The 22,562-nt window shown below is 47.5% G+C and overlaps 2 protein-coding genes across 6 annotated transcripts in view; both read left to right on the top strand.

Moving 5' to 3' along the window:
• Window positions 1-2,669: 2,669 nt before the first annotated feature.
• On the top strand, window positions 2,670-13,843 carry mpz (myelin protein zero). 3 transcript variants are annotated; one of them, XM_062482314.1, is made up of 6 exons: window positions 2,670-2,906; window positions 4,551-4,717; window positions 5,535-5,748; window positions 6,004-6,133; window positions 6,613-6,658; window positions 10,479-13,843. In XM_062482314.1, exons 1-6 carry the CDS (start codon window positions 2,861-2,863, stop codon window positions 10,563-10,565), a joined length of 690 nt encoding a protein of 229 aa, XP_062338298.1. In that variant the 5' UTR covers window positions 2,670-2,860; the 3' UTR covers window positions 10,566-13,843. The 3 variants fall into 3 exon arrangements, with proteins under 3 accessions (XP_062338298.1, XP_062338299.1, XP_062338300.1); XM_062482315.1 differs by lacking the exon at window positions 10,479-13,843 and adding an exon at window positions 10,185-10,416; XM_062482316.1 differs by having other exon boundaries at window positions 2,672-2,906; window positions 11,685-13,843.
• A 401-nt stretch (window positions 13,844-14,244) lies between these two features.
• atp1a2a (ATPase Na+/K+ transporting subunit alpha 2a) overlaps window positions 14,245-22,562 on the top strand; it is a 99,440-nt gene continuing 91,122 nt past the window's right edge. For all 3 annotated transcript variants that reach the window (XM_062482245.1, XM_062482244.1, XM_062482243.1), the window contains exons 1-14: window positions 14,245-14,394; window positions 15,335-15,409; window positions 15,781-15,840; window positions 16,421-16,624; window positions 17,177-17,290; window positions 18,402-18,536; window positions 19,086-19,203; window positions 19,417-19,685; window positions 20,116-20,314; window positions 20,714-20,823; window positions 21,097-21,231; window positions 21,481-21,560; window positions 21,699-21,808; window positions 22,112-22,287. In XM_062482245.1, coding sequence (XP_062338229.1) covers window positions 14,383-14,394; window positions 15,335-15,409; window positions 15,781-15,840; window positions 16,421-16,624; window positions 17,177-17,290; window positions 18,402-18,536; window positions 19,086-19,203; window positions 19,417-19,685; window positions 20,116-20,314; window positions 20,714-20,823; window positions 21,097-21,231; window positions 21,481-21,560; window positions 21,699-21,808; window positions 22,112-22,287 — 1,797 coding nt within the window. In that variant the 5' untranslated portion in view covers window positions 14,245-14,382. The remainder of the gene's footprint in view (window positions 14,395-15,334; window positions 15,410-15,780; window positions 15,841-16,420; window positions 16,625-17,176; window positions 17,291-18,401; window positions 18,537-19,085; window positions 19,204-19,416; window positions 19,686-20,115; window positions 20,315-20,713; window positions 20,824-21,096; window positions 21,232-21,480; window positions 21,561-21,698; window positions 21,809-22,111; window positions 22,288-22,562) is intronic.

Here is a 22,562-nt window from a genome sequence, read left to right as displayed (position 1 = left end):
CCCCCCCCCCAGTGCCAATTTGGGAGACAATCTTTGCCGTTTAGGGGTCCTTGATTGGCCAGTACAACGGTAATTGTCATCTCCCCCTCAGTTACTGGCATCCTCCTGCATGGATGAATCCTCCTCCTCTCTCCCCCCGAGGTGCTTGTGAGTCTGTCTTCTCCTTGGCTCAATAGGATCACTTCCCTTGACTGTTTAGTCTCATGACCCTGAGGAAAGTTGGCCTGGCTCTCCGGTTCTTTCTACACTCGTGGCCAGAGAGAGTGTTTAGGCCTGCAGCCTGAATCCGAGTCACAGTCTCCAAACTGTCAACTCACCAAGACATTACACTAGCTAGAATGCTTCAGTCTGCCAGCATGGCTTGTGATCCGGCCTGGCCCCTGTTTCCTTGGCCCTGTTAGCACATGCTCACACACGCTGAATGGTTCCACATACTGACAATGAAGCCAAGCATTTTTTTCGTATATGCACGCGGCAGTAGAGATGGTACTGAAACGATTCGGTCGTGTGTAATGTCTCTTGATGTCTCATTCCGCTGAGTCCTAGGCTCAGGAGCTTCTGATTATTCAGTCATGTTTAAGATCTCCAATGTCTCATGTCGTTCACTCAGTCCTCAGAAGTGGGTTACCGTATTCCCTGCCTAATGTAACATCAGTCTAGCTAGAGGCGTGAATCATGTTGAAAATCGTTCATATATTTGGCTGGTGCTTGTTCTCTCCCCTCTCTCTCTTTCTCTCCCTCTCTTCTTTATATCACTTAGCCCCTAAACATTCTCTTTCACACAATGTTTTCAGTCTCAGCAGCTGAATGAGCTCCTCTCTATGCAGGCTCCAGACACTGACTGCCAAGGCAGCCTCCCAAACCTCCAGAATCCAGCTTCCCATGTCCTCCCCCCCCCAAGCCACCCCACAATACCTCCAAAACCTCAGTCCCTCTACCCCCCGGTCCCCCCCTAACCCACCCACCTCCCCAGCCCTCACCCAACCCCAGCCCTTAGCCAACCCCCCCCCCCCCCCTCGTACACACACAAGCTCAGAGACGCACACACACACTCCAGCCAGGACATTGCTAGCTGAGGAAGGACTGGAAGATAGCCATTGCCTCCCCACCTGCCAGAAGCATAATGGAGCTCCTGTTTCACAAGGCTTTTAATGCTGCCCTTAATCATTAAGAAGATACAAAGATGGAGGGGAGTTGAGAGAGAGAGGGAGGGAATGCCGTACAAACATAGAGGGGGACAGATGTAGATAGTGTGACACAGAGGGAGAGAAAGATACCGTCTAAGCCGGCAACAGGTTGGCAGATGGTGGTTTTAGATTAATTGATCCATCAGTATGTGAGATGAGATTTGAACCGAGCCAATAATGGCAATGTGCTTCCGTGTCTGGCTGCAGAAAGCAGGCTGCCAATATTAGACCTGCTGTCGTTTGAAAAACATATGGTTAAAAAATGGGGCTTTTTAAACAGGGAGATGTGATACATAGGGAAATATAGTCCAGCATAAGTGGGTTTGCTGTTCGGAGCGCTGAAACTTGCAAGAGGGATGTCGGCACGTAATGTGGTTTTTGATCGACCTACATCAGACGTCGCCATGGGTAAATGAGTAAATAAATGCATGTTGATGGGGTGAGACAGCATGATGGATTGCGGGATTCTTCTTCCAATGAAGTGTATACTGTATTAGATCACTTCTCCTGTGCGCCCCCCCCCCCTCTCTCTCTCTCTCTCTCTCCCTCTTGTCTCTTCTGCTGCCTGGCTTCCATGTCTGTGAGTTCCAGTGTCCTCAGCTCAACCCATCTATATATAGTCAGCCTCTCCCCCTCTTTCCCTCTCTTTCTGCTTTACAGGAATACAGAAGAGTGGGAGCCACGACAGAGGCAGGGCAGCAGAATATCCCTCTTTGTCTGGGGAAGAGAAGAGCGAGAAGGAGAGAGAGAGAGAGAGAGAGAGAGAGAGAGAGAGAGAGAGAGAGAGAGATGGAAGGAGGGCGAAGAGAGGAAGAAAGCACTATTGAGAGACAGAGACTCACCAGTCACCCCCTGTCCCTCTCTCCCTCCATTGTCCTAGAGCGCTAGACGTCAGCAAGCGCTGGAATCTGTACAGAGGGATGGTAAAGAAAGAGAGAGAGAGAGAAAGAGAGGGAAGACTTGAGGCTTTGTTTTCATCCCTCATTCCAGACAGACACAGTGAAAGTGCAGAGAGAGGCGAAACGAGGTGATGGAGGGAGGGAGTAAGTTAGACACAGTTACATTGACCTCGCTAGGCCGCCAACACAAACCCTACTATGTAATATTGGCACCCACTCTGGCGGTAATCACATACAACTTCAAGTAGGACCCAAATGCCTTCAAATCAAAGAAATATACCCATGTGTGTAATAAACCCACAGTACGGTATGTGTGATGATAAGTGAAACTCTCTCAAATTAAATAAAAGGTCCACTAACCTGATTTTTTCGCAAACCTTGTACAGTTTTTATTGGTTCATCACATAACTCTAGAATCTTGTTTGTCTCTCTCTCTCTCTCCCCCCCCCCCGTCTCATGCTTTTTTTTGATCGCTGCAACCAATTGCTTCAATGACATGGAGTGTGTGTGTGGGAGAGAGAGGGAGAGAGAGAGAGAGTGAAAGAAAGGGTCGAGCCCTGGGTTTGAGGGGTGTGGTGGGGTATAAACCAGGGTTCTGTGAGCTGCTGTTGTTGTCTCTTGTTTTGAAGCCTTCTGCACTGGCCCCCTTCGCCCTGCTTTCTCTCTCTTCTTCCTCACCTCACCTCTCCTCTCTCGCTCTTTGCCCAGAGTGGGACACCTGGACAGCCCGTCCTACGACCAGCATCGCCGCAGGAAGTCACAGAGGCAGAGACCATGCTTACGTTTGTGGCGCTGGCGTTGGTCTTGTTCCTGGGGATAGGTAAGGGGAAAATAGAGACACCCGTTTCTTCCTTTCTTCTGTGTTCAGCGTATCTGTACTCAGACTCAAGCCACGGGTCCTGGAAGTGGAACATGAGGTGTGTGTCCAGCTTTCAGAGTGTGTAGGGAAAACTCCTTGTTTGAGCTATGTGACAAGGTGAGTAGGTTCAAGTGAACAGTCAAAGAATACTGTGGCTCGAGATACCGCGAAGTCTGCGGCTTGTATGTTTTGGATTCCTGCAAAGACTGCGGCCTGTGTTCAGAAGGGTTTTATTACTTTTATTACTTATATTATTGTTTTTATTGATTTTATGTAAAGCACCTTGAGCTGCAATTCTTGTATGAAATGTGCTATATAAATAAAGTATTATTATTATTATTATTAATACAACAGAAGGAGACTGATATTGACATTTACATAATCCAATCCATTTAATGTCATATATATAATCGGTGAAGCAGATAATAACTGACGAGAAGTGTATGGTTCTAACAGTTTTGCAGTGGCTGGTGCCAAGAAATAGTTTGTTTTACAAGATGAAATGTACAACAACAAGATGATATCAATTGAAACTCAATGGGGAGAATGGCAGACACAGATATCAGTACACCAACACTGAAAATATCTTGGTTATTTGGAAGGGAGTTGTGGGACTTAGGTTGAATGTTGAAGCAAAAACGCTCTGAGAAAGATCTATTTCTTCTTTCATGATAGTAGAGACTAGTTTGTGGAAGTTTTTTTTGCTTTCATTAGGACTTTCTGTTACAAAGACTTTAAGACTATATTTCACTAATGGATGTGCTGTTTAGACATGCTGTTGAGCTATTCCACGTATTTTTCCAGAATATTATTCAAGCTCATAGCACATGAACGACATTGATTAATTAATATGAACAGCAAATTTGTTGTGTGCTTAATGGTGTGGTGTTTGCAGTTGTTTGCAGTTTTTATCTGGAGCAATTCCAATCCTTGCTTACTGTTGGTAATACTCATTGTTATAGTCCATTGTAAACCATGTCAATAGGATGTATTTGTGAATGTGTGTATATGTGTATGATTGTATAGTTTATGTGACTGAAAATGTTTGTGTGTCTTAGAAAGAGACGTGTGTGTGTGTGTGTATGTATGCCTATAGGCACACATTTCCTGCCAAGCAACTGGTGTAACCGAAACCAAATGCAAGTTTATGCTGTGCTTTGGAGGTGTAATAAGCATCCAGCCATGGTTCCATTGGGGACGTGTCAGTGAGTGAAGTGAGGTTATGGAAATAATGCTACATGGTCAAGATTTTCTGGATCAAACTTGATATGAGGCGCTTTCCCCTTTATTATTGGAGTATTTCACGCCTCCTCCCCGTAGACTGCCTGTTCGTGTGCATCCAAATCTCCATCTAAACCACACGCACTTTAACCTCCCACCCAATAGCCTGAAATATAGACAGACTAGGAGTGCCTGTGTGTGTGTGTGTCTATATATCTAAATCATAATATTCACCTTACCCCCCCCCCCCCCCCCCCCCCCCTCCAGGGCCCCAGCAGTCCCATTCCATAACCATATATAAAGACTAGGAGTGCCTGTGTGTGTGTGTATCTATATATTTAAATCATAATATTCACCTTACCCCCCCCCCCCCCCTCTCTCCAGGGCCCCAGCCGTCCCAGTCCATAACCATCTATACGGGCTGGGAGCGCCACGCCCTGGTGGGCTCAGACATCCGCCTGTCCTGCTCCTTCTTCTCCTGGCACTGGACATCCGATGACGTCACCTTCTCCTGGAGCTACCGGGCCGACGGCTCACGGGACAGCATCTCTGTAATGCACACACACACACGCACGCACACACACTCACACACACAAACGCGCGTAAACAAGCTCAAGCATACTTTCATTTACTTTCATTTCAAACACACATGCACACACATTCGTTTCTCCTCTGCTTTCCATTCACCTCGTCCCACCCGTCCCCTTGCACTCTCATCTCACTCACTCCCCTTATCCCTCCATCTCTGCATCTTACTATCTCTCCCTCTCCTGGCTGTTCCCTGCTCATCTCTGTCCCCTTAATCTCCCCCCCCCTCTCCTCCACTCTCATTATCTCCTCTCCTCACCTCCGTCGCGTCTGTCCACCTCTGTCCTCCTCCCTCCCTTTGAAACGAGATTACACTCTCGCCCTCCATCTCCCCGCTGCCGTTCTGCTCCTCCGACAGAGATATTCAGGTTCAAATAATGACTTGTCATTCAAGGGTCTTCATTTGACCACAACATATGTGACAATGGACATTATGAAAAGGTTTTCAGGCGGCAGATTGAGTCGGAGCCTGAACTGAATTGACGTTTCGACTGGGTCTCCTAATTGAACATACCTGAAAGTGGAGTAATAGAGAAGGGGAGAATGAACCAGTTAGCCAAAAATATACCCTCATCTCTACTAATACTCTACACTTTTCCTCCGAAGTGCACACTTTGCAACTCCCTCACATGGATTCTAATGTGTGGGTAATGTAAAAAGAGCTAACATTTGCTCTAATTTCAAATCCTCCATTGACTGATGGAACAAGTGATAGCAATACATTGTTGAAGAGTAAGGAGATGGAGTATGTGAGGTTCGGTTCTGTCTGCGTGTTTCCAGGTGTTCCACTACACGGGCGGGGTGGCCTACCTGGACAACAAGGGCCCCTTCAGGGACCGGCTGGAGTTTGTGGGTAACCCAGCTCGCCGTGACGGGTCCATCATGATCAAGGGCGTGGACTTCGGTGACAACGGAACCTTCACCTGCGACGCCAAGAACCCACCCGACATAGTGGGCCGGCCCTCCGCTGTCCGGCTGCTGGTGTTTGAGAAGGGTGAGGGCTCCCCCGTGGGTTTCTGCCCGGGCCTTCTGTGGAAAAGTGTTTCTGTCGCGTTGCGCTCACCACTGTAACAGAATGTGGATTTCCCCCCCTACTCTGTACCACACTATTAGTATCACGGTTTCCCCTTCTGCTCTTTCCGGGATCTTTCTTTCTGTCCTACTCAACCTTCTTCTTCCCTTTCCTTGTGTCTTATCCCTCTGTCCTGACCCGCACCTTCTCCCCTCCCCCCCCACTCCCACCAACCAGTGCCCATCCAAGCGGGGGTGATCACGGGGGCCATCATCGGAGCCGTGCTGGGACTGCTGGTGCTCATCGTGGTCATCTACTACCTCATGAGGTTCCTGGTGGCGCGCAGGGTCTTCAACCTCAGCGTCAGGTCAGTGCCCTGCTGGTGCCAGTGCCCCCCAGGCCTGTTCCCCCCGGGGCTGTGCCCGCTGCTCTGCCCGTTGGGCCTGAAGCCTGAGCCCATCCCGGGGCTGGACACTTGCGTGGCTTAGCTGGCACTCGGTGGCATTCAGTTGTGTGCGTGTGTGTGTGTGAAGGCTGGTGGAGGTGGTGGTGATGTTGTGTCCATGACCTAGACCCATTCATTCAACACTGTAAGAGAATAGCATGAACTCGATGGTTGCTGGATCGGATCTACTGTAGCTTTGTTGCGTTTTCGCTACCTGGTTGAGTCTTACTAATGTGTTCCCTGTCTGATTTAGTAGAGCAGAGTCTAGGGCCGAGGGCTTGTGTCTGACGGCACCAGAGTGATGGTTCTGGAGGGTGGCCGCGAGGCAGCAGTACATCCCTTTGACCACTGGGGGGAGAGACTTGACATCCTGACATTGTTCTTTCTCTTATTCCCTCCAGCAAACATGGGAAGAAAAAGGGGAAAGAGGGATCGCAGCCGAGACAGGCAAGTCCTTCATTCAGCTCTCTTTCTCATACACCCCCCCCCCCCCACACACACACACACAGAGATGCACACACGCACACATACAAGCAAGCACACATGCCCACTGCACAATGCTTTCGAGTTTCCACATGTATTTCTACAACAAGTTCAGAGGGTTGTCTTAGCACAAACTTTAAAGCATTCCGTTATTTGTGGAGATTAAAATCAATGTCATTGAGATGGGTCTTAAAAACCCTTATGCCCTGATAAGGAGTTTATTTTCCCAAGCGCCAACAAGATACACCTAGATTCAATATACACAGCACATTCCAACATCTTTGTTTGGTTTTAATGATAACACCCAGATAAAAAATGGACCACATTTGCGGTGCATAATATTGCCACAACGTGTTTGCAAGACACCTGCACTAGCACTAGCACTGTCACACATCAAGATCATGCACACACAATCAAAAACACCCTAAACTATAATAAAAAACGTTGTACCGTGGTAAACAGAAATAGTCAACTTTGCCTATTGTTCCAATTCTAGCATAGATTACATCCTACCCCACTGCCCTGCCACCATTTTTTCCTTCCTTAATGTTTTGGGGCCTCTCACGGGCCAAAGGAAATGGTGTGAGGACAGTAAACAGCCTGAAGGTAAAATCCAGACATGGGTCGTACTGAAGTCATGCTGCTGGTCCACTGAGGGGGAATCCGGGCAGGCGTTTGAGGGGTCGATTAGCTCTCACATAGAAGGGGCAGAGAGGCAGGAATGTGATGTCACATCAAAACGACGGACCCTTACGATATTACATTTCCGTTATGGAAATGATCAACCGAGGTTGTGTTTTGTGTTTGTATGTGTGTTTGTGTATGTGCGCTTGCAGGAGCAGGTTTTGGGGTGATGTTTTTGGGTAGATAGATCATTAGTAATAGGAATAAATCAAGAGTCATCTTATATTCTTTATGAATGTTCCCACTAAGAGATATCCTCTTCTGCTATATCTTTTCGGGGACATACTTTGTGATATGACACCATATCTATGATGGCTTAATAATGAGGCTTTTTAGCCAATTAGATCAAATGTGCTAAATCAAGTCGGTTTCAATATAAAACTGCAGAAATGTTTCACATAGGATATTTTTGAAGCTGTGATTATATGTAGAAGGAACAAAAGGGGTCAACACCATGGTTTCCATGGTGTTATCACCACTGAGCTCAAATCAGAGGAGAACATTTAGGGCTCTGCTCATGTGTCTACCTCAGTCTACCTCAGTGGACCTTCTTCTCATTCCCCAGACCCAACAGCACACCCAACCGTAGCCTCTCTCTCTCTCTCTCTCTCTCTCTCTCTCTCTCTCTCTCTCTCTCTCTCTCTCTCTCTCTCTCTCTCTCTCTCTCTCTCTCTCTCTCTCTCTCTCTCTCTCTCACATCTGTCAGTGTGCACTTGAGTTGCAGTCAGTTGCAGCACACACTGCCTCCAGGCTGCTGTGATGCATACATGAATAGTAAGCCCTCGCCAAGAGGACGCTCTCTTCCAAATTTGACAATCTTGTCATTTGCTGTTATTCTCTCGACGTGAATCTTTTGTGGCATGAGAGGGGGGAAACCAAAATACCCTCTCTGCAAGTACAGCCTCCACCCCACCTTACTCCAACCCCACCCCCTCCTCTCTCTCTCTCTCTCTCTCTCTCTCTCTCTCTCTCTCTCTCTCTCTCTCTCAATATGGCTTAACTCTTAGTTTCTGTATAAACACATGGGGTTTCACGGCCTTGTATGGAGGGGCCTTTTGACCAAATTGGCCTTATTAAGAGCCCTGCTGATGCAGCAATATTTGTATCTACCATCCCATCTTGATGTTTTTCTATTTGCTGGGCTGGCACAACAAACCAGAGAGCGGGAGAGAGAGAGACAGAGAAAAAAGAGAGAGAGAGAGAGAGAGATGCAGACGAGACACAGAGGCTGAGAAGCACACACACACACACAATCCCATCACCTTTGCGTGTGTGTGCATGTGTGTAGGCCATTAACAGCAGTGGGAGAGTTAGCTAGAGCTAGCTGCCCTGAAGCAGCACACGCTGTGCTGAATGGTAATGGAGTGCACTCACTATTGATCTGCCCTCCCTCCCTCCCCCCTGCCTCCCTCCCTCCCTCCCTGCCTCCCTCCCTCCCTCCCTCCCTGCCTCCCTCATCCATATTCCTTTGATCTGGTCCCCGTCTCCTTTTCAGCCACATCTCCTGCTCCTCCTCGGCCTCCTCCTTTCTCTCGCTCTCCTGTCTCTTCTTTAACTCTCGATGACCGTGAGAACTAGCTGTCGCTCCTTTCTTTCATTTGATATCTTGCCCCTCTCTCTCTCTCTCTCTCTCTCTCTCTCTCTCTCTCTCTCTCTCACCATCTTCCTCTCCGTCTCCCTCTCTCCGTCTCTAAAGGTAAACCATCTGTTGTGTTTTCGGATCTTTCGCTAAGCGGATCTACCTCTCCATTTCAATCTACCTCTTGGTCTCCTCTGAGTCCGTCCACCTGTCTTTGTGTCTGTCAGGGAAGTGCGTTAGTATTCTGTAAGACGCCTGCAGCCACTAACTCCCCCCCCCAACCAGCTTCACAGCACAGCCCCCCCACGCTCTGCAGTGTGAAGCCTCTGTAGTCTGGGGGGCCACTGCGCCCCTGCTAGGGGCTTCATGACCTCCCACTGGGAAGTCTAACATGTTGAGATGATTGGCTGTTTAATATGCTATCAGAATGCTTAAATCTGTTACCATGGTTAAAAAGGCATGTTCTTTTTATGCTTCATGGGACATTCTATAAGTATGCTGAAAGGGACAAACTATTCAACGCTTTCACTTCTTGTGGAAACTTTACAAAGTTAGGCTACGTCTATCTGTATATTCCTTCTATTAACTGGATGAGTCTCGCTCTGGATGTAATATATCTTGAATTAGATACTATTCAAAAATAAAATTATTATTAAAAAAAAAGATGTTCTTAAAAATATGTTTTGAAATGTACAACCTACAGTACAGTACATACCTTATTTTTGGCAGAGCCAATAGTATCTAATGTCTTACAGACTCTTACTTACCTGACCTCAATCTATACCTCTGTGTCCCTAAGTCTATGCTAGTAAGAAGTGAGTTGCAAGGAAGATTTTACTTTATTGTCTATGACACTCTAGGAATACATATAATGTAAAGATTCAATCATTTAGCAAATGCTTTTTATCCAAAGCATCACACAGAGGGGGATTCGCACCGTTGTATTTTACAACCTCTTGATCTGCGGTCTTATTGTCTAGCACAGACCTATACCCACACAAGTACAATGGATAAGTATGTCAGATGCATGTGTCAAACAATGTCTGCGTATAGTCATAGTCATACAAATACAAGTCATACAGTGTATGAATGGTGCTTGTGTGTTGAATGCTGAGTCATACATATACAGTATATCTGTGTGTGTGTGTGTGTATTTCTGGAGAGAGCAGTCCTATCACTCTGTCCCTAACGCATGGATGCCTGTTTCTGTCCCTCCCTCCCCTACAGCTCTGGAGACCACCCCCCCTCACTTGCGGCCCCCTCTAAAATGGCTCTCTCTCCTCTTCTTCTCTCCTTCCTTCCTAAATGTGCCTCTCTCCTCTTCACACTCCTCCCTCCCTCGCCCTAACCCCTCCGTTTCCGTCAAGATTAAACCGGCCGGGTCTCACCTGTACCTGAACTAAACTGCGACGACCTCCCCCCCCCTCTCTCTTTCCCTCCCCCCCTCTCTGCCTCACACTCCTTTCCCTCTGAATGACTCTCCCCCCTGTTCTCTCCCTCTCTCCCCTTCCTTTCCCGCAGGGCCCTGCGCTCTCCTTGGACCCCTCCAAGTTGAAGGCAGCCTCCACTGAAAAGAAGAAACAGGAATCCCGCAAGGATAAGAAATAGGATGAGGGTGGCAGAGAGCTAGCGAGCAGAGCCCATCAACAGCACCTCCCCACCACCACCACAACGACAACAACAGCCCAGACCAAACACCAACAAGCACTAAAACAGGGGGCGGGCGGGACAGAGACAGGGGGGGGAGGGGCTTCCCCCAAGGGGCCTGAGCGGGTGCTGATGACCATAGAACTGGAGCTGGAGCGAGGGAGCACAGGGGGGAAGGGGTCAGAATCATCCGGTAGCTTTCTGTCACTGTCCAGGCTTGCCAAAAAACTCACGTTCAAATAAATAGATTGGGGTGGTGTTGGTATGGGGAGGGGGGGTATACAAGAGGCGGAAGGTGTTTAGAGAACGCTAATCATTCAGAGATGGGGGCTGCAAGATCCCAAGTGATCTAGCAATACCAGACAGCACTCGATCAATAGTCCTTTTCCAAGACCAGGTCTCCAAGGATTCCTGACCGTCCCCCGTGATAAGCATGTTTAGAAAACACGTCTGGGGTCGGAAAAAGATGATAACTCAATCAATTAAAACAAACCGAAAAGAAATGAAAGAAAACTCTCAGTCGACTGCTGGCGGGTCATGATCCATGTCGTCTGAATCATGCGGCCGACTGACACGTTTGTGCCAAAATCAAAATAACTACTCCCCTGAACGTTGGGCCAGATGCGGAGAGGGTTTGACTTCCACATCCGTCACACATCGTGGAGTCCTTGCAATGGGGACAAGCCAATTTGTTCTTTTTCTCTGAGATGACATGTCAGACGACCACTTTCACTCCTTCACGCTGACACTCCTTTTCGTTCCTCTTCATCCCCTTGTACTGTATACTGTTTTTCCCTCTTCCTTTTGGCCCCTTCTTTATTCAGATGTTAGAGGTGATTTGAAACTGTGGCTCCTATTATGCTGACGCTTTTTAACAACCTGTCTTTTCCTCTTTTTCTTCTTTCTCTCTCTCTCTCTCTCTCTCTCTCTCTCTCTCTCTCTCTCTCTCTCTCTCTCTCTCTCTCTCTCTCTCTCTCTCTCTCTCTCTCTCTTTCTCTCTCTCTCTCTCTCTCTCTCTCTCCCCTTTTCCATATCCCTCTCTCTCTCTTTCTCTCCCCTCTCCTTTTCTCTCAACTGTAGATAAAGATCTGACTCCCACCTGACTGCCTCCACTCCTCTAGTCCGCCCCCTCTTTCTCTGCCTGTCCTGTCGACACAGCTCCCCTTCCTCCCAGTGATGCTCTCGTCGCTGAGCTTGGCTGTAAATTAGCCCTCTGCCGAGCTCCACGTATGTACGAGTGAAAGCCTAACCCACATACAGCACCGTCCCAGAGCACGCCCTTTAGCCCACCGCAGCAGACAAACACGACGCACAAATGGACACCCATAACTGCCCAGTGCTACTCCCATAGGCTTGACTGTTTTTTTCCGCCCGCCCCCGCTCCGTCCCCACCTGATTGGAGTGCACGGATGGACTTGAGACAGGCCGAGAGGACCTGAGAGATTCCCTCTGTGCTTTTTAGTCCTGGGTTCGAACGTCGCTGCGTCAGGTCAGTTGATTCAACCTCGTCCCATTCGGGTCTAATGGAGGTGCCGTTGGCGTCAGTTCCCAGAGGTCAGGCAGGGTTATTTCTGGCTCCGTGAGACAGTACAGGCTTACTGTAACAGTTGCACACAGCTGAACTGGGGGTGGGGGAAGGGGCCCTCTGTTTGTGTCTGTCTTTCCGGTGATTTGTGACTGAGAGACCTTGAAATGATGTCACTCCAACAGTTAGTGGTGGACATCCTCAGGCGGCGGGTTCTGTGCCACAGGGTTATTTTGGGTACCCGTTAGTCCTCCCCCTTCGGTACGTTTTTCTTCACCCTCAGTTAATAATTTAGCACGCCCTGGTAACTAAAGCTCTCTCTCTCTCTCTCTCTCTCTCTCTCTCCCTCTCTCTCTCACTCTCTCTCTCTCTCCCTGTTACTCTCTTACTCTGTGTTCTTAAGGAGCCCTATGTTCCCCTATAGTGTACACAGCACAGCGCACTCTCTTAAGCTGCTTCTTATCAGAAAGACAGACCCCCGTTCTTTCATCCCTTAGAACTGACTTATAGTTGCCCCAATTACCCAACCTACGAAGCCCCCTCTCTCTCTCATCTACCAGTGCCCGCCCCCTCTCTGCTGGTTGGAACGCCATCACGCTCTATTCCGCCCCCTATTGACGAGGGAAGGACTCAACGAGTTCCCACGGAAGATAAACAGAATGTTTAATTTAGCTCGCTCTCTGCCAGATGCGACATTTTCGGCGCATGTTTTTCATGTATGTGTGTATTTAGTGACGCAGTCAAATAAGGATTGTTTGAGAGTAAACTGTTACTATACTTGTTATCATAAATAAAGTTATTGGGCAGACATGTGTCCATAAAACACGTAGAGAGCATGTTTGAAAGAGGCAGTTATACATGCAGAATTTTATCTGTCATATTTCTGTTTTTAGACAAGGTGGAGGTGGTCTGTGTGGCTATTTTAGTTTTGTGTACACTATATGTGCCCAGGTGAGGAAAGAAATTGTGTTTGTCACACAGGGTAGATGTTTGCATACTGGGCTACACTGTCAGGGTAGAAGATGAGAATGATACCGTTAGGTCGACTTTTAGATGAGGCCGCGGTGTGATTGGACAAGGCCAGACTCCGCGGTGTGATTGGACAAGGCCATATTGCCTGGTCCGAGCTTTGAAGAGAGCGACTACTACCAGGTGTTAACCCCAGCCAAGTGGCCATATGTATTACTGTAGATACGGTCCTCTCTCCACACTGCTTTCTTTCAAGACCTATTTCGAGACACAGATAGTTTACAACCTGGATGCTTGACTCTGAGGGCGGTTAACGTAAGGGGAATGTGGACTGTGTGTGAACAGGAAAGGTGCTAAAACACACGCATATCCAAAATAATCCATTTCTGGGTGATGGAACCATCTGGTAGTCTGGAATGGTTAGAATGTGTATCGTATCTCTATTTTTACGCGTGTTGCCACACAGACGTCTGACATGAGACCAACAGCTCATACCAAATGTCTTCCCCCCCAAAAATGTGTTGTATGTAATGTGTATTGTGTGAAAGATTGTGAGATAACATCCATTTTCTTTGAAATGTCACGCTTCTCAAACGGGTTTATATTTCCTTTAATGCTTAGAATGGATGTGCACTAATACAAGATGTTACGTACGATTTGTTGTAAAGAGAAAGTAAATAAAAACATTTAAGCCAACGCTATGTCAATTGTAAAAGGAAAACCAAATAAACCTACATTAAAGTGTCTTCTTTTTCATTGTCTTTCATCAGCCCCAGTCGTTTGTCACGGGGGTTACTCTATATCTACAAATCAACTTGACCTGCGTTGAATGTCAGGTCCAGTGCAGTTCTGGACAGTATGTGCTTGAATGATTGACATGTTAATCCATGTAAATCATGCATCTTACTTGTGGTTGGTTTGTTGTGGTATGAGAGGGGTTGTGCGGGGCTAAGTGTTCTTTGAGGTTTTGGTTCTCGTGTGTGTTGTGTTTGAATGTGTGTTGGGGGGGGGGGGGGGGGGAACAGGAGCAGGTGCAGGTACACATTGACCCTCTGTCGCAGACTGGGGGGGGGGGGGGGTTGGGATGGGTCAGGTTACCCTGACAAGGGTCAGAGGCATGGAGGAGGGTGTGGAGGGGGTTGGGTGGTGTGGAGGTGTTTGTTGCAGGGGGGTGTTCCCAAAAAAAGCCACCAGTGCCTTCCACACGTGTAGCAGAGCAGTGCTGTCCTGGTGTAAGTCTCGTCAGGGCCATTTCACCGTAGGGACTGCAAAGAGTCAGCAATCATGGGGAGAGAGGTGAGTACTTTACTTGGACACGTGGATAGAAATAAGAGGATTTGATTATCAGATTAATGTAATGTACAGGTTACATATGATGTTATGATACACTTTAATTTCTTTAATTTTTTTACATTCAGGGAGTTTTTTTCTCCCTAGTTACAGAATGGACACACATCATGGAAAAATACTCTTATGCTCTTTGGTTAGTCTGAAGCTAGCACTGTGAACTGGGGTGTAGAGCCACTTGAGACATATGTCACACTGGAGGACAGGTTTAAGCCTAAACTACTTAACCCATAATTATTTATTTTTATAAGGACAGCATTTCTGTTGTATTTTCTATCTAGCTCATTCAGTTTGGCTTTTATGCAGGATTTGGAGATAATCTTTTTTTTTCTTTTTCTTTTTTTTTCCTTTTTTCCTTTTTACATTTGAGAGAATTGCTATGCCAACCACATGTCTGCCCCTCCACAGGCTCTCTGCTCTCTCTTTAGCTCTTTTTGATTACTTTTTCATCGAGTAACTCGCTCATACATTCCTTCTCCCCCTCACACTCTCTCGCTCACACACACACGTGCTGAGGAAGAAAGAGTGACAGGGACAGATGATTTCCATGCTGCTGGATTCTTCCCACAGTGACTTTTCCAAACTGAACCGCACACCCACACAAACACACTCACATCCCCACACACACGCTCACAAACACCAAGACGTTTTCCAAGATTTCATTTTCACTCCCAAATACCAAGAAAGAAATCTCACCACAAATGATTATGTTGCATATCTGCTGCTTTTGGTTGCATGCACAGTTGTACAGTTTGCAAAGGAAATTACTATATCTATATGTGATTGTTTGTGTGAGACTCATTGCTTATTCCAAACTACCCCTATGTACTGTCAGGATTCGGAGCATGGTGCTCTGACATAAGGTGTGTGGCATAATCTCTCTTTCCAGAGCGGTGCTGAAAATGAAGGGAAGAAGATGAAAAAGGAAAGGCATTTGGCTGAGCTGAAGAAGGAGGTGGACATGGTAGGAAAAACTGACTGTTCGAGGCCTGGTCATTCTCTATGCGAAATAGATTTTTTTTCATCCTGGAAATAGACCTACCCTTTCCCACAGATCTGGAGTAAATGAGTTGGTTGATGTAAACAACATGACATTCGCAAAAACCTCCCCTGATAGACTTGGAGCTCCACTATTTATCTTTCACCTATCAAATCTTTTCACAATTTACCCTTTACCTATCACATTCTTTCGAATCATGATTTTCCCTACACGGCACATGCACTGAATAGAGAGAGGAGCGAGGAGTTGTTTCTGGTCCACAGTAGTTTTAAATAGTGCTAACAAGTATTGATGCAAGTTGATTCGATTTAAATATGGTTGTTATTCACCTACAGGATGACCACAAAGTCTCCTTGGACGAGCTGTCGAAGCGATATGGAATGGACTTAAATCGGGTAAAACCACCTCACACCATCCAGTCTAGTCTCTAGTATCATATCCACACATCATTCCCCTTCTCGCAACGTACAGAATATCCACCAACTGTTACCCTTTGCTTGAGCTCAATTCTTTGCGATTTCTCTCTCTCTCGTTCTCCCTCGAACACATGCAAGCACACACAAAAACGGACTCTCCCTCTCGTTTTATTTCCTTGTCCACCCCACATTCAGTCTTTATCTCTCTCGAACACATTGCATTTAGTACAATCATCAGGTGAAAACACCACTGTGATACGTGATTTCCCTGGCGTTGGCTTGATGAGTTCTGGGATGCCAGGGACAGACGCCTGACTACCCACTCCACCAATCTGGTGTTGGACCTTGAATGATAAGATAGCCTCGTCCAAGACTTGGCGCGAGCGTGTGCATGCCATTGGACCAAGATGACAGCTTATCACTCCAATGACGTCAGGCTTTTAGGCTTAAAAGTCTTGGTCAAGGCAACCCTATGGTACACAGCACAGTGTTCACCTATATCGTCCTCCAACCACCCCTGGTACACTGACACTTGCTTTCCCCTTCCTCTTTCCCGCAGGGTCTCACCTACGCCAAGGCCTTGGAGGTCCTGGCACGAGACGGCCCCAACGCTCTCACCCCGCCCCCCACCACGCCCGAATGGGTCAAGTTCTGTCGGCAGCTGTTTGGCGGCTTCTCCGTTCTCCTCTGGATCGGTGCCCTGCTCTGCTTCCTCGCCTACAGTATCCAGGTGGCCACGGAGGACGAGCCGGCCAATGACAACGTGAGAATATCAGCTTTATCTGTTACCATGTAGGCTACGGGCCAATATCGGAGAGTGCTTATATCCCTCTAGCGAAGTTCCTACTGCACACACATGATCAATCTGTACAGTATGCATGCTGCGTGAACGCTGGTTTGGATAAACTTATCTACACAGTTATACGTACCATGGAAAGAATGTCACCTTAAACAGCTATGTGCAGTCTAGGCAATCTTCGCGTATACTTCACTATCACAAAAATTCCTTACAAACCCAAATTCCTGTGATGTGAAGTCGTCTGTGACACAATGAATCATACACAGGGTTGTTCAGACTGGAGTTCACTAAAAGCATTGTTACCGATATATAGTTACTGCTGAGTTTATGTGATCTTTCAGAGTAGTTTAGGTACTGGGACATACTACATTTCTTTACAGAAGTCTTGAAATAGCTCAGAAAAAATACATAACTAGATCATTTGAACCGCAATGCTTGAGATTGGGATAGGGATCATATATTCTATTGTTTGAGGCCTTGATGGTCTTCATTGTCCTTCTTTTTTGTCTGCTCCAGTTGTACTTGGGGGTGGTGTTGTCTGCCGTGGTGATCATCACTGGCTGTTTCTCCTACTACCAAGAAGCGAAGAGCTCACGGATCATGGACTCCTTCAAAAACATGGTTCCTCAGGTAAGATAGTTTTGCTAGTCTGAAGGTGAAATGGGAAGAGTATTCGTTATGGTTTCTGTGGTTGGTGTTTGTTTGGTAGTTAGGATAGGATTTGTTGGATTTGACAAGCTACTTATTTTTTTATTGGTTACTTTACTGAGAGAATCCTTTTTGCTGCGTGTTTGGCAATCATTGCATGTGAATGTCCATGAAAGAATACTGTACGTGGAAATGTGTCCAACTAAATTTCACACTGCTCTTGGCTTCTGTTTTATAAATGCACTAAAAATAAATCCACTTTTGGAATTTCTCAGCCAAAACAGTCTGAAGAATCTATGCAACCAAACAACAGAATAGGTTACACAGTTCTCACTTTAGCACAACCCTTTGAAAGAAAACACTGTTAAAAGCTATTTATATTCCTAGGTGAAACCATTTCACTGAAAAGGGATCTAGCTAGAATAGTATCACCTAGGACGGGTTCCATCAGGAACCAAACAGGGTTCCTTTAAGGTTTTTTCAGAGGTTACAGGGGATGAAGACACATTTTTCCGAGAGTGTAGAAGACCATAGGTGAGCTGGAAACTTTCCCCCGGATCTTCTCAGCGCTCCGTGAAGCAACGTGCGGTCCCTGGAGTGGTTTCACTCATGCCTGGGAGGAATCCTAATAAGCTTACACCACACAAGACTCCTAATCTTTGAGCTAACTATGGATTGCCAGTGTGTGTTTGCATAAAAACTTTGCTCCCTCTCATCCCCTTTAGGCGCTTTTATTCTCTAATTCGTTAATCTCATTTTCACTCTCTCCCTTTCTCTTTCTCTCTCTCCCTTTCTCTTTCTCTCTCTCCCTTTCTCTTTCTCTCTCTCCCTTTCTCTTTCTCTCCCTCCCTGTCTCTTTCATGCTGTTACGCTTCCCGTCTCTCTCTCTCTTTCTCTTTGATACCTCTCTATTCTTCACTCTTTCTCCCAATATTTATTATCCGTTTGCTTTTTCTCCTGTTTTCCCTCTTTTCTTCCTTTCCCTGTTCTTCCTCATTTTGTTCTCTCTCCATACCCTCTTCTCCTCATTCCTTCCTTCCTTCCCTCCCTCCATCCCTCCCTTCCTCCTTACCTCCTTCCCTCCCTCTGTCAGCAAGCCCTGGTGATCCGCGAGGGGGAGAAAATGCAGATCAACGCTGAGCTGGTGGTGCAGGGAGACCTGGTGGAGATCAAGGGAGGAGACCGCATCCCGGCCGACCTGAGGGTCGTGTCAGCCGCTGGCTGCAAGGTACGAGCACAGAAACCACTGAGGGCTCTCTCTCTCTACACCTCTCTCTCTCTACACCTCTCTCTCTCTACACCTCTCTCTCTCTACACCTCTCTCTCTCTCTACACCTCTTTCTCTCTACACCTCTCTCTCTCTCTACACCTCTCTCTCTCTCTACACCTCTCTCTCTCTACACCTCTCTCTCTCTACACCTCTCTGTCTCTACACCTCTCTGTCTCTACACCTCTCTCTCTCTACACCTCTCTCTCTCTACACCTCTCTCTCTCTCTACACCTCTCTCTCTCTACACCTCTCTCTCCACACCTCTCTCTCTCTACACCTCTCTCTCTACACCTCTCTCTCTCTACACCTCTCTCTCTCTACGCCTCTCTCGATCGTCTCTCGATCTCCTAACCATCTTTACTTCTTTTCCTCGTCCCCCTATTTTGTCTGTTGCAAAAAAAAAAATCATGGTTGTGGTTACCAGATTTTAGACTCTAAAAAGACATTCCACCTCCTACCTCCATGTCTCTCACTGTCTCCCTCTCTTCCGCTGCTGTCTGTGTGAAGGTGGACAACTCCTCCCTAACAGGGGAGTCGGAGCCCCAGAGCCGCTCGCCGGAGTTCACCCATGACAACCCCCTGGAGACCAAGAACATATGCTTCTTCTCCACCAACTGTGTGGAAGGTCAGCTCAGGCCACGTCCCCCCCCCCCCCCCGCTCCACCCTCTCTCTTCCCCCTCTCCTTGCTCGTTCTCCCTCACCATCGATACTGTGCACATCAATGCCTCTATCGACACGATCCTCTGTTGATTTTCTTTGTCCATGTTTTCATCCGTCCATCGGACTGTGCACCGAGCTATCTTACCATCTCCCCCCCCGCACCCTTCTTGCCTCCAGGCACGGCTCACGGTATTGTGATTGCCACGGGCGATCGCACCGTCATGGGCCGCATCGCCACGCTGGCATCCGGGCTGGAGGGGGGCCAGACCCCCATCAACATGGAGATCGAGCACTTCATCCACCTCATCACGGGCGTGGCCGTCTTCCTGGGCGTGTCCTTCTTCATCCTGGCCATCGTCTTGGGCTATGGTTGGCTGGAGGCCGTCATCTTCCTCATCGGCATCATCGTGGCCAATGTGCCAGAGGGTTTGCTGGCTACAGTCACGGTAATGTGTGTCTGTTTGTGAATTGGTTCTTTATTTGTGAGTATTGGCTCGCATGCGTGCGAGTGAGCAAGCGTTGGACTGAATGTCTCTGTTATCTGTGTGAGCGTGGCACTGTGCGTGTGTGTGCGTGCGAGTATGTTTGTGTGCATGCACTTTTGTTCCTCATTCTGTCAGACTATATTCGACCTTCTCTCCTTGGTAGCTACAGTATGTTTTTAATAGATGCAGCATATGGAGCATATGTTTATGTCTCGTATTCCCTTTTCCACATCCTCCCCTTTCTCTCTCTCTCTCTCTCTCTCTCTCTCTCTCTCTCTCTCTCTCTCTCTCTCTCTCTCTCTCTCTCTCTCTCTCTCTCTCTCTCTCTCTCTCTCTCTCTCACACATACACACACCACCCTCTGCTGCTCCCCTCCCCCTCGCTCTCGCAGGTGTGTCTGACCCTGACCGCCAAGCGTATGGCCAAGAAGAACTGCCTGGTGAAGAACCTGGAGGCCGTGGAGACCCTGGGCTCCACCTCCACCATCTGCTCCGACAAGACGGGCACCCTGACCCAGAACAGGATGACCGTGGCCCACATGTGGTTCGACAACATGATCCACGAGGCCGACACCACCGAGGACCAGTCTGGTGAGACCGGCCGTCTGCGTCATCTGTCTGTCTGACTTGAAATCTCAGTCGTACGAGCCGATGCCACCGGCTCGCTTTACCATCTGCGTGCGCTAGGTGGCGGGCCTTCATTAGTAAAGGGTTAATAGCGTTGACTGGAATTTGAGTTGTTGCTGTTATGGATGTTATTTTAAGGGCAAGAGGGGGATTTTTATAGTAAGAATTTATGAAGACATTTGTCAACAGTTAAAAAGCAATTTCAGCACTTCTGTCAAATGGAATGAACTGGAATAGTGTTAGTAATAGTGTCAGATTACCACCTAAGCAAGTCTTGCCTTCTATTTTGGACAACCTGAGAAAATAAAGTCACAACAACCCGGTCACACGGTGGAAGTGTAAAGCTGTAGCTTTCCCTCGCAGGGGCCACGTTCAACAAGAGCTCGGCCACCTGGGTGGCTCTGGCCCGAGTGGCGGCGCTCTGCAACCGGGCTGAGTTCAAAGCTGGCCAGGAGCACACCCAGATCCTGAGGGTATTCTTTCTCTCGCAGGCTCACACACACATATCCACACACACATCCTCACAACATGCACACGAAGGCACGTGTCCACACATACATGCACCAGACCATCTCTCAACAGCTGGTTCTAAACCATATACTGTATACACCATAGATAATTCGATACATCCCATAGATACGTCTCTATATTTTAACCATTACAATTGGATGCGCATACTTAAACCCCTCCTCCACCAAGTTGCGGTCTAGACTGTCCAGAGCCCTGCTGTGTTCTGTATGTCGTAGAGGGACACGGCAGGAGACGCCTCTGAGTCAGCTCTTCTCAAGTGCATCGAGCTGTGCTGTGGGAGCGTGCGCGAGATGAGGCTGCAAAACCCCAAAGTAGGAGAGATCCCCTTCAACTCCACCAACAAGTACCAGGTACCTGCTTCTGACCCTCCTCCTGACTCCCCCTGATGTGATCTCCTGCCAACAGCAGAGACGTGCCTTATGAACTATGTCTCTTTCAAAGTACTGTATGTGTGTCGGATGCATTGTAGACACGAGGAAAAGGGTCCTCGTCAATCGTTAGCCTTGGCAAAGATGGATGCCCATTCACTGTCTGTTCTGTGTGTTTGCTGTGTAATTGCTGTAATGGTTATTGATGAACTCCTTGGATGTTTGTGGAAGCTTTCAATTCACGAGGTGAAGGACAACCCTTCCAGCCATCTGCTGGTGATGAAAGGAGCACCTGAGAGGATATTAGACAGGTATTTCCTCAACTCAATAATATGAATATCATGAACTGCGCGTATCTCAATATGATCCAATACACATACATTCAGTGTCTCACTGTCGGGGAAGGGTAATGTCCTCATTGAGACAAAATTGTGTTTTTTCAAACTCAGGTGTAGCAGTATTATGATCCAAGGAGAAGATCATCCTATGGATGATGACTGGAAAGATGCCTTCCAGAGCGCGTACATGGAACTAGGAGGACTGGGAGAGAGAGTTCTGGGTACATTCTGTGCACAAAGAACTGGTTTCCTTGACCCCTTGCTCCCAGTCTGGTTTGAAATCTGAGTTTGTCTGGTGGCGAGCCTCATTTAACACTTGAATCAGCGCCTGATTGTGTGTGTGTGTGCTGTCTCAAATTAATGTATTTTCTTCTATTCTGGAAACAACAACAACCCCCCCCCATAACTTTTTAGAATATATATTTTTTACTTTAATGACCATTAATGAACATTTGAAAAATGAAATGTTCAGGTATATGGTTGAGTATGTGTTTTTGAAACAGCTCTGTGTGCCTCTCCTTCAGGCTTCTGTCACCTGAACCTGCCCCCCTCCCAGTTCCCACGGGGCTTCACCTTTGACTGTGATGAAGTCAACTTCCCCGTTGAGAACATGTGCTTCCTGGGCTTGATATCCATGATCGACCCCCCCCGCGCAGCCGTGCCCGACGCCGTGGGAAAGTGCCGCTCAGCTGGCATCAAGGTGATTGGCTAAATTGACGCACTGACCAATGAACACGTCCAAACACCCCTCATTAGAAACGACACGTCTTTTTTCAATGCGATGAACAGCACAGATGGATGAATTATATAATATAGTTTCCCGCACAACTGAACCAAGCCAGACAATGCTGTGCCAAGCTTTGGTGTGCTGGCCTGGTTTTGAATCCATTATAGTCACAGAAACTGTGCTGGCAAAGACAATGTGGAAAGATGAAAAGAAAATATCTGGGTCAGTACAGAACGGATCAGGTCAGC

This window comes from Osmerus eperlanus, chromosome 16 (genome assembly GCF_963692335.1).
Source record: "Osmerus eperlanus chromosome 16, fOsmEpe2.1, whole genome shotgun sequence".
Taxonomy (NCBI): Eukaryota; Metazoa; Chordata; class Actinopteri; order Osmeriformes; family Osmeridae; genus Osmerus; species Osmerus eperlanus.
Note: the sequence above shows the minus strand (reverse complement) of the source record. Positions and strands in the feature narration are given on the sequence as shown.

Coding starts and splice junctions, on each gene's coding strand:
- mpz (XM_062482314.1), top strand. CDS start 2,861: ATGCTTACGTTTGTGGCGCTGGCGTTGGTCTTGTTCCTGGGGATAG. Junction 2,907..4,550: donor GGTCTTGTTCCTGGGGATAG/GTAAGGGGAAAA, acceptor CCCTCTCTCCAG/GGCCCCAGCCGTCCCAGTCC. Junction 4,718..5,534: donor GCTCACGGGACAGCATCTCT/GTAATGCACACA, acceptor GCGTGTTTCCAG/GTGTTCCACTACACGGGCGG.